Genomic DNA, 17,160 nt, shown 5'->3' on the forward strand with positions numbered 1-17,160 from the left:
TCTTTACATGTATGAGGACATATGTTTGACATGTGAGAGGAAACGGTAGGCTGCTGCCCCTCTTTGACTCTTTGATCACAGGGATCTTAATGCTAAATAGAAGCTATGGTGTTTCTGTGCATTTTCTTTGCCATCTATAACATATGTTTTGGACAGAGTAATATTCACTTAAAGATGTGTATTTTGAGTATTCAAACTATGAGCATGACACAGGAAAGAAACCACTGAGGTAGCTGCATTATAATTACAGGGGAAAATTTTATTGTGGATAGGAGAGAAAGTTCACAGGTATCTAGAAGAGTTCATAGCAGAAATTAAAAGAAACAGGTTTGATGTTACCACAACTGTCTGTGAAGGAAGGTAGAACTGTGGAGATACCTGGGTAGAGAAAAATCACCCTCACTTTATAAATAAAGCAAGGCGAGTTCAAGAACATTTTGGGAGTTTGTATAGTGTAGAAGGAGAGGGGGTTGTTGTGGGGAGACAGGAAAGTGGGGGCTGTGAGATATATAACAAGAACTTTTGAATAGAGACACAGAGAACTTGAGGGCAACATGGATGTTGATATCCTGATAGGAGTCAAAGGTCAATGGAGAGCCGCATGCCCCTTTGCCAGAGGCGAGGGAAGTGACTCCCATTGCTGTTCAAGGACCATTTCTCATTTTTTTTTGCTTTGGTTTGTTTTTGTTTTCTTTGTTTATTCTAACCATCATAAATCATTCTCTAGTCCATCTTGTACAAGACCACAAATCTGGAATTTCTCAATGTATGTGCTCCCTGAGACCTAATTATTTTAAATCATTAGGAAAACCTACTTTTTATTATTATTTTGTAAACATCTATTCACTTTCGACTATAAAGGAATGGGTTTGATTATGGTATTTTAATACGTAGATTACTTTCTGATATTTATTCATTTATTTATTTATTATGTATACAACATTCAGCCTCCATGTATACCCGCATGCCAGAAGAGGGCACCAGATATCATTACAGATGGTTGTGAGTCACCATGTGGTTGCTGGGAATTGAACTCAGGACCTCTGGAAGAGCAGAGCACTCAGTGCTCTTAACCACTGAGCCATATCTCCAGCCCTACTTTCTGATTTTTTAATATCATACTCCAACATATCAATCCTTTTAAATTGGATTACACAACAGAAAATCTTTATAAAGAACTTTAAAGTTTGGTAGGGCTTTGCTATCTTAATTAATACTGTATAGTTACACATATCACTGAAAACACAGAGTTTGCAAAAGGTACAATCTACTACTATCATCAAAGTTCAGTCATTTTAAAAACATGGACATTCTAGTTTTATATGATATTTTCTATGGTTATTATGTGTCCACGCTATACTACACATTTAACTCTCAGGTTTACAGACTATCTCTCAGGTTGTTTCAGTCACAATCCTTTGTGGCTCTAGGCTTTATTTCTAAGCATGTGTGCCTCCTCCATAGTCTTCAAAGCTTTCCTACTTTCCTGTGCATGAAAATATCTCACTAAGTCTCACTAAGTTACATTCGTTTTTAAAGTCTCCTGTGATTCTTGCATCTGTTACACTGTAAGGTTCACAGTGTTGGTGAAGTCTGTATGCTGCCTATATCACATGGACCCTGGTTAGATGAAAAACAAATTAAGAATTGAGAATCTTTGAGGATAAATCTGCATGTCACAAGGTTTTGCACAAGTATTCCACTATTATTGCACACATGTTATTGCAGTTAGAGTTACCAATGATATCCATGTTGATATCCAATGGCCAATTTTCTAGGAGTCACTTAGACCTTCATTAATGTTTGACATTGATCGCTCCCCTCTTCTGAATCCCACTAGAGTGTGAATATTTCTTCTCTCCAATAGGACGCCTTGTGATGTGTTTCCTACTTTTATTTTAAATCACGACTAATGTTCATCGATTCCCAATACTGTTTTAAAATATGGATATTCTTTATTAGTCAAATTGTAAAAATGATTTCAAATGAGTTGGGATTACATCACTCACCCCTTTCCTCGCTCTAGGCCAGTGGTTCTCACCTGTGGGTGGTGACCTTTTGGTGGTCCCTTATCAGGTATTCTGCATGTCGCATGCTTCCATTAGATTCTTAGCATAACTTAGCAAAACTACAGTTATGAAGTAGCAAGAAAATAATTTTACACTTGGGGTTCCCCACAATATGAGGACCTGTACTAAAGGGTTGCAGCCTTAGAAAAGTTGAGGACCATTTCCCATGACCATACCAGTACACTGTTCAAACTTTTCCCACGACTTTCAAGTAGCATCTTCTGAAAAAGGGCCCACTCCTGCAATATGTTCCCAATCCTCCCTTCCCTAAGCAACCTCTTCTTTTCGGTTTTATTTTAAAACTGTTGACAGCTCAACAGAGTGCAGTTGGGGAGTTGAGCCTGCGCTTTAATCTCTTTTATTCTGTGAAATTCAGCATGAAATAACAACCTCTGAATACCTGTTCTTTTAGTTGGAGACCTGCACCAGGAGAAGCCTTTTATTCCCTAAATGGAAACCCTTGAGGAAAGAGCCACGGGAGGGGAACATCGAACCTTGCTGTGCCAAGGTCCCGTGGAACTGAGAAGAGGCTGGAGAAGGAAGAAACAACACCTCTCCTTGTTCAGTGATGTGCTGGTTGTGTCTAACAACCTGTGAGTATGTGCATCGTGCCTTCCTTACTATGAGAGGCTATACTTTGATTAGGCCTTACTGTATAAAACTGTAATAGGATTTTTATTTCTTTTATTGTTTGAAATTGTAAGCACTTCATTAACATTTGCTCCTTCCCTTTCCTCCTGATCAGTCCTCCTATATTCTCCTTCTTGCCATCTTTCAAAATCATGACTTCTTTTTGTTAATGTTTGCTACATATGTGTGTCTGTTAAGAAACATGTATATACATATATGCTATATATTCTATGTATACTAACTAAATATAACCTATTCAGTCTGTATGTATACACACCCATATGTGTGTGTTTTCAGGGCTGTCTATATGCTCTCTGAAGGTGGAGAATATTTATTTTACTGTCAAAACTCTTTATTGGCCTATAAATCTTTGAGTAGGGTTGAGATTTAATGGACTTTCCCCTAAAATATTTCTCATTTTAAAATATTTAAAATATTTCTGTTTCAACAAATGTTTAAGTCATATTTTAAACCCATGAATTATTTAACGTGGTTTGATTCTGTGGAAAGAATAGCAGGAAAACTGAAAAGGATGCAAGTATAGAAGCACACGAGGATAATGAAGAATGCAGGAGAGAGTTCTGCTCTACAGTGTAGACACAACCTACCGGGTTCATCCTCCTTTCAAAGTTCCCAGCCCGTAGACTGATGGTTAGTTAGTGTCTGACTGCAGCAAGGATGAAAGAATTGTATGGCCTGACTGTCTGTCTGTCCATCAAAGTGTCCATCTTTCTAGTCATTTCCCCTCAGCTCCCCTTCAGTTCACATTTGGAAATTCTCACATTTTATTTTAACAAGATAGTAGTAAAGTCATTTGAAATACAAAAGAAAATACTGACAATTTGCTACGTGAGCATAGTTTGTGGAAGTAAGTGAAATTTACAATGCTTTTGAGAATAAATGAAAGTAAAATGGTTGACTTTCTTAAAGGTCAAAAGATTTGTTCTCTTCTGTTGTGTTACGACAGCAAATAAAGTAATTTTGAGATTGTATATATTATGGAATGAGGATTGTCAAGTTTATAGGGGATGATTTTTATTATTTACATTTTCTTGGCAGATTATACCTTAAAATATTATAATTAGTGGTTTCCTGTTTAAGTATTTCATATATATTATTTCATGTATATTGTCAAATTGCATATAAATATATATGGGATTAGGTGTCTTGAGGGTAAAAAGCAAAAGAAAATACAGATGTTTCACATATTTGAGACATGGGTAAGTATATGTATATGTGTGTGTGTTCTGAGGCAAATGTTACATGATATGCTCGTATTTTCATTAGAGCATGTTACGTTAGATGAGGTGGCCTAAATTTCTTAGTGGTATCGTGTTAGTCTTCATATATTTTGGATTTTAGATAAATTTCTGTGTAGGATTTTTGAGTCAGAGGTAGTCTTTTGACATGTTGTCCTCTGAATCCGAGAACAAGGAGTCTTTGTCTTCAACTGTGTAGCCGCCTCCTAGCTCACAAGTCTCCAGTAGAGAGAGCTCCATGTCCAGGTTCACACAACAAATGCGCCCGGTAAAACAGAGCCCATCATTAAAAAAATATAAACAAGCACGGCAGTGGGAAAAAGAGTTGTCGAGAGGCAGAAGGAACAGAAGAGAGAGTGATAGAAAATAATCAGAACATACCGTATACGCATGTGAAATTATCAAAAAACAAACTCCATACAAAAAAAATATAAAGAAAGAAAGAAACTCAATGCTCCCAAGATGATTGTTTCTCAAAAACAGTTTTGATTTCATCAGAAAGCTTGATAGGAAGACTTATTTTTAGCCCTTTGACTAGGTTATAGGAAAACCAAATCCTCTTTGCGATTCGTTGTATGAGAGGCACCTCGTGGGTTTAATAAAGGGGTGTTGTACTGAGCAGTTCTCCTGAGCAGTTGCTGACATGACTTGCTAGTACAAGGAAAAGGCCAAAGGAATAAGAATTTTGTTAAGTCAGGCAATGTTCCTCTATTATTTATTATGACAAGGTCTTTAGAGGGAGTCATTTAAATAAAATATAAAACATCATTTAACTTCTTGGTATTGAAGTTATGGAAGAAAATAAGCAGAAGAGTTTAACTCTTCACTAAAAAGATGGTAGAATATTGGAACACACGGCTTTCTGAAAACGCCATGTTTGAAATGACACAGTATGGTTATTCTGAACACTCATCGATCATAAATAAAGACCATTCTATGACTATTCTTGGCCATGAAAAGTGTGAACCCTGTAACTTCCTTCAGCACAGACGTTGTAAAGGCACATCTACATGACATGCACTGTTTCGGGGTGACAGAAATGGATGAGTCCTCCTCTGCTCTGGAGCAGGAAGAACTAGGTCTGAGCACAAGTAATTCCAACTACAATGAAAAGCCAACTAACACAGTGACGTGACTCTCTTTCAGGCGTGAGAGAAAGTTCAAGACCAAACATGTCATCCCGCTGAGTTATCTGTGGATGGGTGACTGTGTGGACATAGTCGGGAGAGACAACAGCTCTGCTTGCAAGTCCATTCTCCTGTCCTGGCCCGTGGGAAATTTTGTGGCCACCTTTTGGTAAGACCTATAGCTTGGAGCTGTGTTGACAAGAGGCCAGCTGTGGAAATTGTCAGGCAACTTAATCCTGTTTTATTCACAAGGAAAAAAAACCAAATTAATTAACCAGAATGTTTACAAATTATGAAATCATTTTAGTCTGATTATATACCAACTCAGTCTTTTCCCTCCCATGATGACACTGGTTTTCTGTACTTTCCACCATACACATTTCTTCACGTAAGTAGATTCTTTAGATTCTCATCTGTGGTGTTCATCAGGACTCCACAAGATCCTTAAGGAAGAAATGAGAGATGCATTCTGTCCTTTGAAGGATGTAGACAGGACAAGGCCTTACTCCATCTCCACATTCTTCTTCCCCAAACACTCTGATATTGTCTGGGTTCTGAAAGTACACAAATTGATCTGTCTCCAGGGATAGTGTATAGTATAATCAAATTTGACAAATACCTACTATACTCCCAAGTGAATTTCTTTAAAAATATTATCTTTAATTGTACAGATAAACATAATTACTCATTGAAACTCAGTTCTTGAAGGTTTGTATAGTGAGATATGTATCTCTGGTGTCTATAATCAACTCATGAGGACCAGTGTCACTAGACCATCAGAGTCAGGGTTAGTTTCTGGAGTGCAGGAAAACGTCAGATTCACACTCTTGTCTTTCATGAGAGGATGTGATCATGGCATACCGGGAATACCTTGAGTGCAATTCTTGGAACCACAGGATTGCGTAGCAAACACCTGCTCTGGGCAGCATGCAGTAGCCTTCTTCTTTTGTGTCCACATGAGGAATTCATCACATGCAACCCCCAGTTAGGACTCTCCTCTTCCTCTGTCCAGACGTCTAACCTCATCATCGAATTGACTCAACACAAGCACTTGCAAGTTTTATAAACTTCCTAGGACCTGTGAGTTTGCTCTTACCCAGGGAAAGAATTTCCTTGGGAATCTCTGAGGAAGAAGATCATCTATGTGGCATTCTCTGAACATTTCCTTTTCCCTTGTTAATGTCTCTGAAGATTGTGTATAGTTATTGTGTAGAGTTTCTCCCACATTGAGATTGAGAGGAAGCACTGTATTTAGGGATGTATGAAGAGTTTCATGATGGCATTTCCATTAAACTTTTCTTTTCGTAAGGGAGTAAAATCAAGAAGCCATATTTAGACGAGTTCACAAGTTTCCAATCATGCCTATCACTAAGTGCCTCTAAAGTTGCCTGCTCTGTCACTTTCTGTAATGGTGAGCATAGATGTATTGTCTATGTCCAAGTGCAGGTTGAGGATCACAGGCACGATCACCCTTTTGATGAAACTGGTTGCAGGCAGAATAGAAAGTGGGTGAGCAGTTAAAGGTAGAAACATGAAATGTGCCTGTCTTTGTGTGTAAAAATCATCCCATAGTTCCATAGGAAATTAGAGAGCATTTCCATGTGACTAAGCAGCCCCAAACCTGAATGTAGAACCATGACAAATAGAGAAGGAAAGTCTGTGCACGAAAGTTCTCCCCATCATGGATCATTATTTTCAGAAAGTGGGAAAAAATTGCACCGTTGGCTGTGGGGTTCTACTGAGTCTGCGATTCCCTTCTCCCGACCCAGGATGCGCGCTTTCCCGGATCTCCTCAGGAGCTTAGGGCAAGGTCTGGGGGTTGAAGAAAGAGACACACACAGAGATACAGGGTCATTTGCCCAAATGGTAAATGCCAGATTTTATTCAGAATACGCCAGGTTAAATACTTTTCCCAGAGGAGAGAAGGACCCCCTCCCACCCAGGAGTGAGATCACAGTGTTTACTGCCTGGCACCGAGAAGAAGGAGCATCCAGGCAGGGGGTATCAAGCTAGGAACCCTGACAGACAGATTGGGAAGATTCAGGGCGCCTGTGAGAACCCTCCTCAGCAGGTGAGATTACCATACAAAAGGCGGAAACAAGGTTCTGAACTAATCTCCTCCAGCTGGCAGAATCGAATAGAGGAGGCTAGGCTATCTCGCATCCTGTGCTTGGCCTCGAGGAACAGGGAAGCCAGGGCATTACACTGCACATTAAATTTATGTATGGAAAAACAATGCCTGGCACAGGTTTGTGAGAAAGGGGAAATACAAATAGTGAAATTTACAACCAGCCTCCACACTGTGGTGAACTTCCTATCATGTAAGGGTTCCGGTGAGAGAACAGGACAATCAGAGCCCCGGTCCTGTGGAGTATGCCACCTACACCTGTGCCCTCATTGATGAAAACTGACACATAACATCTTTTATGAGGTATATAGTCTTAAAAAATCGTAGCATAAATGTTTCAAGAGTCTAAATGGTTCCCACGTTTTACATTACAGTTCTATGGAACAGAAAGATCGGTGGTATTGTTTTCTTCAAAGGTATATTACTAACATTCATACTTTGTTCCTTAGTGGCGGGGATATGGCAGTTTGTGTTCCATTTTAAGTATATATGCCTGTCTGTCTGTCTGTCTGTCTGTCTCTCTCTCTATCTATCTATATGTATGTATGTATGTATATACATATCTAAATAGATAAATATGTATGCATAGATACATTTATATATCTGACCTATATGTGTGTGCATATGTACACAAATGCACACGTGCCTATCTATTTATGTATACTTATGTATGTATATCTATATAAAAATGCATAGATTTATGATATCTATACATTCAGTATATTTATATACTATATGCTATGTTTCTATGTTTGTGTATATGTCTCTATCTATGTATCTATATATCTTTACATTTTCCCTTTACTCTATATTTGTGGTAAACTGTACTCTCCAGTCTTACTTCAAATGGATAGATTGATCTATATATTTCTATATAAACATATACAGATAGAAGTTCTCCTGTTGATTTATACCCATGTATATTAATATAATTTTTTCTTTGTTTCATAAAAGTAATTCTAGCCTGTAACATAAATCATATTTATCAATATAAATACATATTCCTACATATAGATATATTTATAAAATCTGATAGACTAACTTCAGATGTGCTGTTGATTAAATGGTCCCTGACTACTGCTTTAATTTCTCCTATTAATACACATAGTTTGTTTCACATTGAGGAATTTCTGTTTGCTACTCTTTTCACTTTCTCCTCTTTAGCCTATATATTACAGTACAGTATTACAGTAGCCTATATATACAGTATATATTACATATATTATATTAGCCTATATATACAGTATATATTACTGTATTGTATTACTGTACTGTATTACAGTACAGTATTACAGTAGCCTATAATACAGTACTCTACAAACTTATTTTAAATTCCCCTCAAGACAGATTTCTTTACCATGAACACTCAATCCATCTGCTGCTTCCCACTGTGAAGTGAAGCAGGTTCCTGCCCTCATCTTGCAGACAAAATATTTTGAGGACTGGCTATGCTTCTAAAATCATAACTTATGGCAACAAGCTATTATCTAAGCATGTCTTTGTTTCTGAAATACTTTTGAATATTCCCTAATCTGTATGCATATTTCTGAACCCATATCTTTACATTAATGATATTGATAAAATAAGTTACTAGAAAATTCATTACTGTACTGTATGTTTTTATTGCATTTGAACAGATCCATTAATGAAGCCACAAAGGGCTACAGGAAGCATTTTAAACTCCCGATATTCACTGAGGACATCCCAAACTGTGCCAGTGTATGTGAATATAAAACAAAAAATGAAGCTGCAAGTTCATTACCAGAGAGTGACAGGCAGTTTGTAGAGCAATGGAAAAAGGGGACATAGGAAGAGAGTGGAGGGGAGAGAGAGTATGAGAATTTAGACAGCATTTTTGTAAGGGGTATATGTGTATGCCATGCCTATATGTTTTTCATATGTGATATGTAGAAAGCAGCATGAAGCAAGATTGATCCATATTAGCTATAGTTCCCCCAAAAGAATAATTTTTGCTTAAATGACCATTATGGCTTGTAGATTATAAGTGATGGTTAGACAATAACAAAGAATAACATGTTTTCAAGTTATTTTATAGCATTTTCTCTGCATTTTATAGCCTTTATATATAACAACAACAGACTTGGCGACAGTGAATGATATCATCCAGAAGTTACTCCCTATGATAGGAATGCCTGTAAGTTACTGAAAGCTACTTTGACTTTTGTTTTCTAGATCCACATATGTGCGAATGTGCATATAAATATTTACATAAAAATGTGATCAAGATGAATTTACAAGTCATATTTTAAAATAATATTTTGGAACTGGGGCCTCAAAGATACAGTCATAGATTTTAGAGGGTTATTTTTCTTGGATATTTTCATGGCCATTTAAGGTTCATGTGAAAATGAAACTCACAGCCCAGTGGTCTTGAGCTATCTGTGTAGTCTCATTATAGAATTAAAAAATTAAAAATATAATGGACAAAATTTACTCATACACAAACACATACCAGATTCAAAGACTGCCAATCTTAGCGGCAATGAAGCTTTTCTTTTTTTTTCCTTTCTAATTATTTTCCTTTACTAATTGTTATGTAATTCCTTCTCTCTCCCATTCCTTGCTTTTCATTTCTTTGTCTGTGTAGTTAGTGGTGAGTGTATGTGTTTGGGTATGTTCTTTTTTCTCTTTTTTGTAATCTTTATGCATATTGTCTGTTTCTGTCTCTGTTCTTCTTTTTCTCTGTATATGTATCTGTGTATATCTTTGTATTTTTGTGCTTAGACATACATGTGTATCTCTGTATTTACATATCTCTTTGTGCATATGTGTCTCTGTATGTGCGTATGTCCCACTCTATCACCTTCTGTGAGTCTGTATTTCCCTCTCTCTCTCTCTCTCTCTCTCTCTCTCTCTCTCTGTCCAGGTCCCTCTCTTTCACTTTGTGTGTGTATTGGATGTGGTAGTGCTGTATTTGTCTGCGTGAATGCGTATAACTGCCAGTTTTAATGATTAATGACCTCTGTAGGACAATGTCATTGTTTTTCATCAGGAATCAACAATAAAGTACAATTAGTGATAACTCCAGTTGAAGTATATTTTCACTTTACCCACTCCTCTAGGGTGCTAAATATTTCAAAGAATATTCTATTTAGATGATTGATTTAAGGATCCATTGCATTGTGTGCAGTAATTAGATTGTGGAACTTGTTTTCAGCAGCTGGCCTATTTTCTAGGTTAGACGTATGTCCTTCATCTCCATAGACTGAACATCTCTGAATGAGAGTCCAACTTGTTTTTCCTCAGAGGCATCCCTCAAACCTCCATGATTTTTTCTATTTTGCCCAATGTTGCTGAAGTTACCACATCTTTCAAGTGATACTTTGCTCGCGAAATCATAGGCGCTGAGGGTGTATGGCTCTCTGGATACTAGGTTGTGTGAGCATTTAAAGTCAAACTTCACTATTCCATACTCAGTGTGGACAAACAGATATAACAGATCTAGGAATAGCATTTTTGTTGGCAAGTGTTGGTGGGCGAATGCAATTTCTTATCCCATGGTTATTCAGATCCTACTGTGAATCAGAAGATCCAGACTCCATCAGACAGGCTTTCCAAGTACCCAGGGTTGTCTGCTGATGTCAACACAGATGACTCAAACCTGTAGTCAGAGGACACATCATTAGTGCAGCCCCTAATGGTTTTCCTGCTAGAGAGCTGGGAACACTGGGAAAAGGTATTCTTCAGAGTCCACTTTGAATGGCTATGTGTGATGGTTGGATCTTTTTGCCTCCCAGAGGGCTCAAGATTACCAAATGTGGTTCTGTCGTGACCATGAGAAAACCCCAGGCCTACTCCAAGGTAAGGAATAGGGAAATCTAAAGAGGGACTAAGTTCAATGTTCTCACCCTGAACTCTTAACGTTTTCAGCATTCAGTCTTAAAGTTAAATGCACATTAAATAAATAACTTAAACATTATTTCATTCTTTAATTCATAATTACCAACTACTTAATATAACCATACACTGATACCATCTCTTTAGGCAATAGTTTATGAACTCGTGGGAAAAAAATCTGAATTTTTTTACACACTTCTGAGAAACAAAATTGTCATAAAAAGACAAAGAAACCAAGACTTTGGGTATTTTGTTTCTAAAGAAAAATAATTAAAATTCTTCATTTGCTGAAGATTAAAGACAATCCTAGGGATTAGAGAGTTGTCTCAGTGATTGACAGCACTAGTTACCTTGTTGTTCTTTCAAAGGTGATTCAGTTCACAACACGCACAGGCATAACATGGTGCACAGATACACATGGGAGCAAACACAATTACATACATAAGGAAGTCTAAAATAAAATTTAAAATTTTATATAAAGAATATTTTGCTTGCTCCTAACTATATAGCTTCTGTTTAGGAAAGAATGTGAGAGATATAGCCATTTCTCCAAACCCGTGTAAATACAGGCAGCTCACATCTCTAGGACCTGTATTTCCCCCATTGAATGGGAGGTACGGTTCAGACTCTTGGAGCCTACCTGACTGCATCACCTGCGATTCCTTACATTGCATTTTTCTGGAATTTTTCACATAGATCATAGTAATAGAAGATTTATCAGAAGCATTAGGATAAGAATTAAAATTGAGTCTGCTCACGAGCTGACTTTTCAATAGCTACTGAACAGGTGATGTTCTAATGTTCTAAATCACAATGTGATCATCAGACAATTAACTGTGAGGATGTCTGTTGGAGATGGGAGAACACTGCCTTGTTCAAACCCTTCTCATGTATCACGAGAATAATCTGTGTGCATATTCTTGATTATTCCAAGTAAACTGAAATTGCACTACTATTTTATTTATAATATTTACTTTCAGGATTATAGTACATTGGGTAGCATCAGGGGTATAATTCAAGTCCACACTGGATAGTTTGTTTCTTTATAGCACAGGTTATTGATATTAAGCCAGATAAGGGATTCCTGGTCCACAATGTCACAATCAAATAAATGCTGGGAATACAGGCATGTGTCAAAAATGTCTGGTCCTCCTGCTTTTTATTTTTATCTATCTATCTATCTATCTATATTTTGTTTGATTTATGATTCTAACCAAAGCATTTAAAATTTTTTTTTTAAAAAAATCTTTTCTCAGGCTGGGGAAATGGCTCAGTGGTTAAGCACACTGACTGCTTTTCCAAAGGTCCTGAGTTCAATTCCCAGAACCCATATGGTGGCTCACAACCATCTGTAATGAGATTTGGTGCCCTCTTCTGGCCTGCAGGCAAAACACTGTATACATAATAAATAAATAAATCTTTTTTAAAAAAAGAAAAGTCTTTTCCCATTTTACATTCCTCTTTCAGTTCCCACTCCCTCCCCTCCTTCCACTAACCTTAACTTCTCCCCTCCCCCCATGTACTCCTCAGAGAGGGTAACTTTTTCCATTTGAAATCAACAAAGTTTGAAACATCACTTTGAGGCAGGACCAAGGCCCTGCCCCCTCTCTCTAGGCTGAGCAAGGTATCCCCCCAAAAGAGAAGAAAAATGTAAATCCTGGGAGTACAAATAGCAAAAGTCACCCACTCCACTGCTTCTGAGAACCATGTCGTCATACCGTGACTGGAAATGGATTCTTTATATATGTGACAGATAACACAACAGAGAAAAATATTGATCAGAGCAGTGCTTGACACGAATAAGAAAATTACTTAAAGATTGCCTGTCCCCAAATCATAGAAACGTCTTTCCTTTCCATGCTAGACAACTGAGGTAAGAGTCCAATCATGCAAAAGTCTTGATAGCAAGGCAGAAACCGGCAGTGCTTAAACCTGTCACGGGGGAGCACAGCGAAAGTCACCCCAATACGGTGTACTGATGGGCCTATGTTCTTCCAACAATGCGACAAGTTCAAAGTTTTCTTCTCTGTTTTTAGAGACATCAGCTTCCACATCCTTCCCTGATCAGCATGTCCCAGGAAGGCCACTGACGCCCAGTCTACTTTGACCAGAGCACAGTATAACAGTGTGTGGTAAAGCACATTGGCAGGTTTTGTCTCATTCATTACTATTAGTTACAGCCTATTCTTATTTTCTTCTCACAGAGCGTGAGCATCCCTATGACATTATAATGAGGAACAGCCTAAATACCTTCAGTCGAAGGGAATCAGGAAATGTCACAGCTTTTCCTGCCCTGCCTGGGCTGTATGTGGAACAACCAGATATCCAGGGACGATTCATCCTAAAGCCCAGAGAAGCAGCAAGAAGTCAGAAGCAGAGCGGTGAGTCCATTACCTTCCTTCAGGTGTCCTTTCCCAGTTCCAATTTCTATCCTGCGAAAAGCATCAATGCATTGTGTCTTTTCTTGGTTCGAAAGGGGGCACAGTTGAGAACAAAGACAAAAAGAAAACAATATGCCCCCAGTCATGTTTAAGAGAATTTGAACTGCTTCAAGATTTAGCTTGTCTATGGGGAGAATATTTAATTATTCCAGGAAAATAGTCACCGTGAGCTGGTATGCCAAGGCACTACATACATATAATCATGTGTGCAGACATCTTTGATCCCGTTGGAGTATGACTTCCAAGACCTGGGCGCTCATATGTTCCCCACCATGTAGTTTCATGATCAGAGGAGAAAATATTCTATAACTGCATATTGAGAAACCTGCCATGAAAGCTATACAGAAACGCTGTGTGTATTGATTTGAAGATACTCTGTTCTAGGCTTGAGTAGAAATGGACTCAGACTTCTTGCCCAGTCTCTAATTTTTTTTGTTCACTGGACAACTGGGTTTTATGTGTGTCTTTAGACCTGAGTCTGGACTAGAAATGGACCTGATATTTATGTACTGGGGTCTTGAACTTTATTTAAATATTTTTAAAGTATACTATACTTTCATTATTTTCCTATACTTTCTCAAAAACATCCCAATGAACCCCTCTGATTCTTTTCACATTCTTCCCTTTAAAAAGTTACTATATAATATATATTATACATATATATTATTATACATAAACACACATGCACATGAACACACACTCACTCATACATCCTACTAAGTCTGTATAAATTTACTTGCAATTTTGGTCTGAGTATTTGGTATTGGACAGCCAACCTATATGGTATGCTGAGGAAGACTGCTAATTTTGTATTTTCTTATGTGAGCCCGTTGTTTACATTGAATGCATTTGTTGTAACTAATTTATTTAAGATTTCATTGTGGTCCAATATTATAAAAGCAACCTTGGAAGAGAAAAAGAAAGTTTGATTTCAGCTTTGAATTAACACTATAGGGGCAAGGACCCAGAGTCTGGCTGGCAAATGTAGTCATGCACACTTTCCTATGAGGCAAATGCTAATGACAAAAGAAATTTGACAGTGGGTCTTCCAAAAGTTCCACAAGAAAGCTAAGAATGGGAGAGACACACTATGTATGACATTTGAGAATAATGGAACACTTCTTTATCTGAACACTAGGAGTGTGACTATGAATAAGGATGTGACCACTGAAGTATCTGACAGTAACATAACAGAGAGGTGCTTGTTCAACTAGGCATTAAGAATCTCATGATGTAATGTGGGGTCAGACAGCGTTGAGTTGTGAGATTCCCACTAGAGGACACCCAGTTCAAGTCTCTAAGATTAACTACAGCGTAGAATATAGGGAAGAAGAACATACACAATGACAGAATGGGTAACCAATTTTAGAATGTAGGGCATTCTATATTACAATTGATTACTACTTTGATTGTATGCATTACACAGGAACATTATGCATTTGGAAATCAGTAACAAAGGCTGCATAAATTAAAGTACCCCATATAATGACATCTGCATTCTCTTTAGACACAGAGGAGCCAAGAGCTAAGAAAAGACGGCCTTTCAAATCTCGGTTGTTCCACAGGGGCTCTGTGCTTCACCAGGACCAATTGTGCACAGCCCTGCCAGTTGCTAAGCCAGGAAAACTCTTTGGAAATGATCTGACTGCCATTTGTGAGGATGGCAATCTGCCCACAGCAATTCTGGTAGGTCTCACATGGTCCTTCTCTGGCTGTTTTAAGGACAAAATCCTGCTTCTCCTAAATACCCACCCCTTCGAGTCTATCCTCAAGTGGAGAAACAAGTGTGCATCAAATCATTGGCTTAAGATTAGGAAGGTAAGAGGGTGCTATTCACCAGAAACTGTGTATTGGAGAAATTGCAGAAATCACTTATCCGTTGTGGGAAATCTGATGTAAGTAAATAAGTAATGCCTTAACATTAAGGTGGGTTGGGCACTACAGATGATGGAAGTAAATAAGTAATGCCTTAACATTAAGGTGGGTTGGGCACCACAGGTGATGGAAGCACCAAATCCAGTTCAATGTCCTCTTCGTCCATGCCAGTTTGTGCATTGCACCTGTGCACACCGTTGGCCTGGTTCTCAAGAAGAAGGAAACCATGCTCTGTGCTGCGGATAGAGTGACAGGTGCTTCCCTTTCTTCCTCTCAGGACATCCTAGCCTTTATTAGTGAAAAAGGGCCAGTCACCGAAGGCATCTTCAGAACATCAGGTGATATAAGAGCATTCCGAGCCCTTAAAGAAAGACTGGATTCTGGGACAGAAGTGAACTTGAACAACGAAAGCGTCCCTGTGGTGGCATCGATCTTAAAGGTAGGGAGCGTCCTCGCGTCTGCTGCACTCAGGAATCCTCTGAATCTGTGTGAGTAGTTGCCTTCATTGTGTTTAGTCCTGAAGGACAGTAGACACAAATGATAGAAATCTGGTAGGCAAAAGGTTTCTCTTTCTCTGATGTTCACAACATCAGGATCCAGCATAAACCAGTTAAAATGAACAGTAATGTAACTAAACATCTTTAATTCGATGCCTCCATCTTCCTCATGGGACACTTGTTTCAAAATAATAATAGTGTATTTAGTGTCATTTTATAGAGGCCCATGAGAGTCACCTTGTTGCAGGCCTAGTCAGGTATGTCAGGTATATTTGATTTCGGAAACTTGCACTGATGCATGCAAAAATAAATGAGCGAATGAAAAAGATAAAACCAAAATTATGTACGTTTTTGAAGGAGAAACATTACAATAGCAAAACAGTTCATACTCATGCTTATTAACAGATCCAAAAAATTATATGTATATATATATAAAACAGTAATAATCCCTGTTCTACAGTATTTCTATGACCCTCATTATGGTCTGGCTACAAAATGAGTATCAACAGTCCAGAAATGGCTTAAAGCAGGCAAAGTAACACAGTTTAGGTATATAAAGTAGTCAGGTATTGCCTCTGTGAGGTACACAACTGAAATAGATTTGATGATACAGGAACACATATATTAAAAGCTCTAAATTTCCCTTCATACTACCATTTCACATCCTAAATAATTAGCCCACCCTGCTACTAAATATGCTATCAGCACCACGTAGGAATTGCCAATGAATTATGTCGGCGCAGTAGCTCAACAGCAATTTTCCTTGGTGTACTTTGGCTCAGGATTCCTCAGAGGATAAGCATGTTCTGAAAAGGGTACATGTTCAGTGACATCAGGCAGAGAGGATGCTGTCTCCCCCCAGACTATCTGCACCAGCCACAGCGTTTTCTGTTTCTAAGCACTGAGACCCTTTTGTAAGAACATGGTGAACAATGCCAACTGTCATGGTGGGCTTTGCGTATCTGTTATGTACTAGTGATAACAGAAAGGGTTACACACTAACTAAGTGTGGTACAGTTTCCTCACTAGCCTATCTCAATTACTTCAGTCCATACATGGTACATGGGACAGCTCTAAACATACTTGATAGTTTTAGATAACTGATAACGGAATAATTCTTAATGTGTAATAATAAAAGTAGCTTTGGTACATTTCTTGAAAGTTAAATCCATGTGACCAGTACAAACAGCCTGTGACTGGAAGCCGTCAAGGTGATTTGAAATCTTCTTCATTTTTTAACGACTAACATCAAGGCTCTACTCAGTTTTAGCTAACA

General features: G+C 38.1%; 1 protein-coding gene across 1 annotated transcript in view; it reads left to right on the forward strand.

The window, feature by feature from the left end:
* Window positions 1-2,485: 2,485 nt before the first annotated feature.
* The window catches only part of LOC125394212 (rho GTPase-activating protein 20-like), a 28,503-nt gene continuing 13,828 nt past the window's right edge, over window positions 2,486-17,160 (forward strand). Inside the window, exons 1-9 of the mRNA XM_087899506.1 lie at window positions 2,486-2,662; window positions 5,105-5,254; window positions 7,588-7,629; window positions 8,851-8,932; window positions 9,291-9,368; window positions 10,972-11,035; window positions 13,276-13,452; window positions 15,020-15,198; window positions 15,665-15,826. Coding sequence (XP_087755632.1) covers window positions 2,520-2,662; window positions 5,105-5,254; window positions 7,588-7,629; window positions 8,851-8,932; window positions 9,291-9,368; window positions 10,972-11,035; window positions 13,276-13,452; window positions 15,020-15,198; window positions 15,665-15,826 — 1,077 coding nt within the window. The 5' untranslated portion in view covers window positions 2,486-2,519. The remainder of the gene's footprint in view (window positions 2,663-5,104; window positions 5,255-7,587; window positions 7,630-8,850; window positions 8,933-9,290; window positions 9,369-10,971; window positions 11,036-13,275; window positions 13,453-15,019; window positions 15,199-15,664; window positions 15,827-17,160) is intronic.

Source organism: Myodes glareolus, chromosome 20 (genome assembly GCF_982192425.1).
Source record: "Myodes glareolus chromosome 20, mMyoGla1.1, whole genome shotgun sequence".
Taxonomy (NCBI): Eukaryota; Metazoa; Chordata; class Mammalia; order Rodentia; family Cricetidae; genus Myodes; species Myodes glareolus.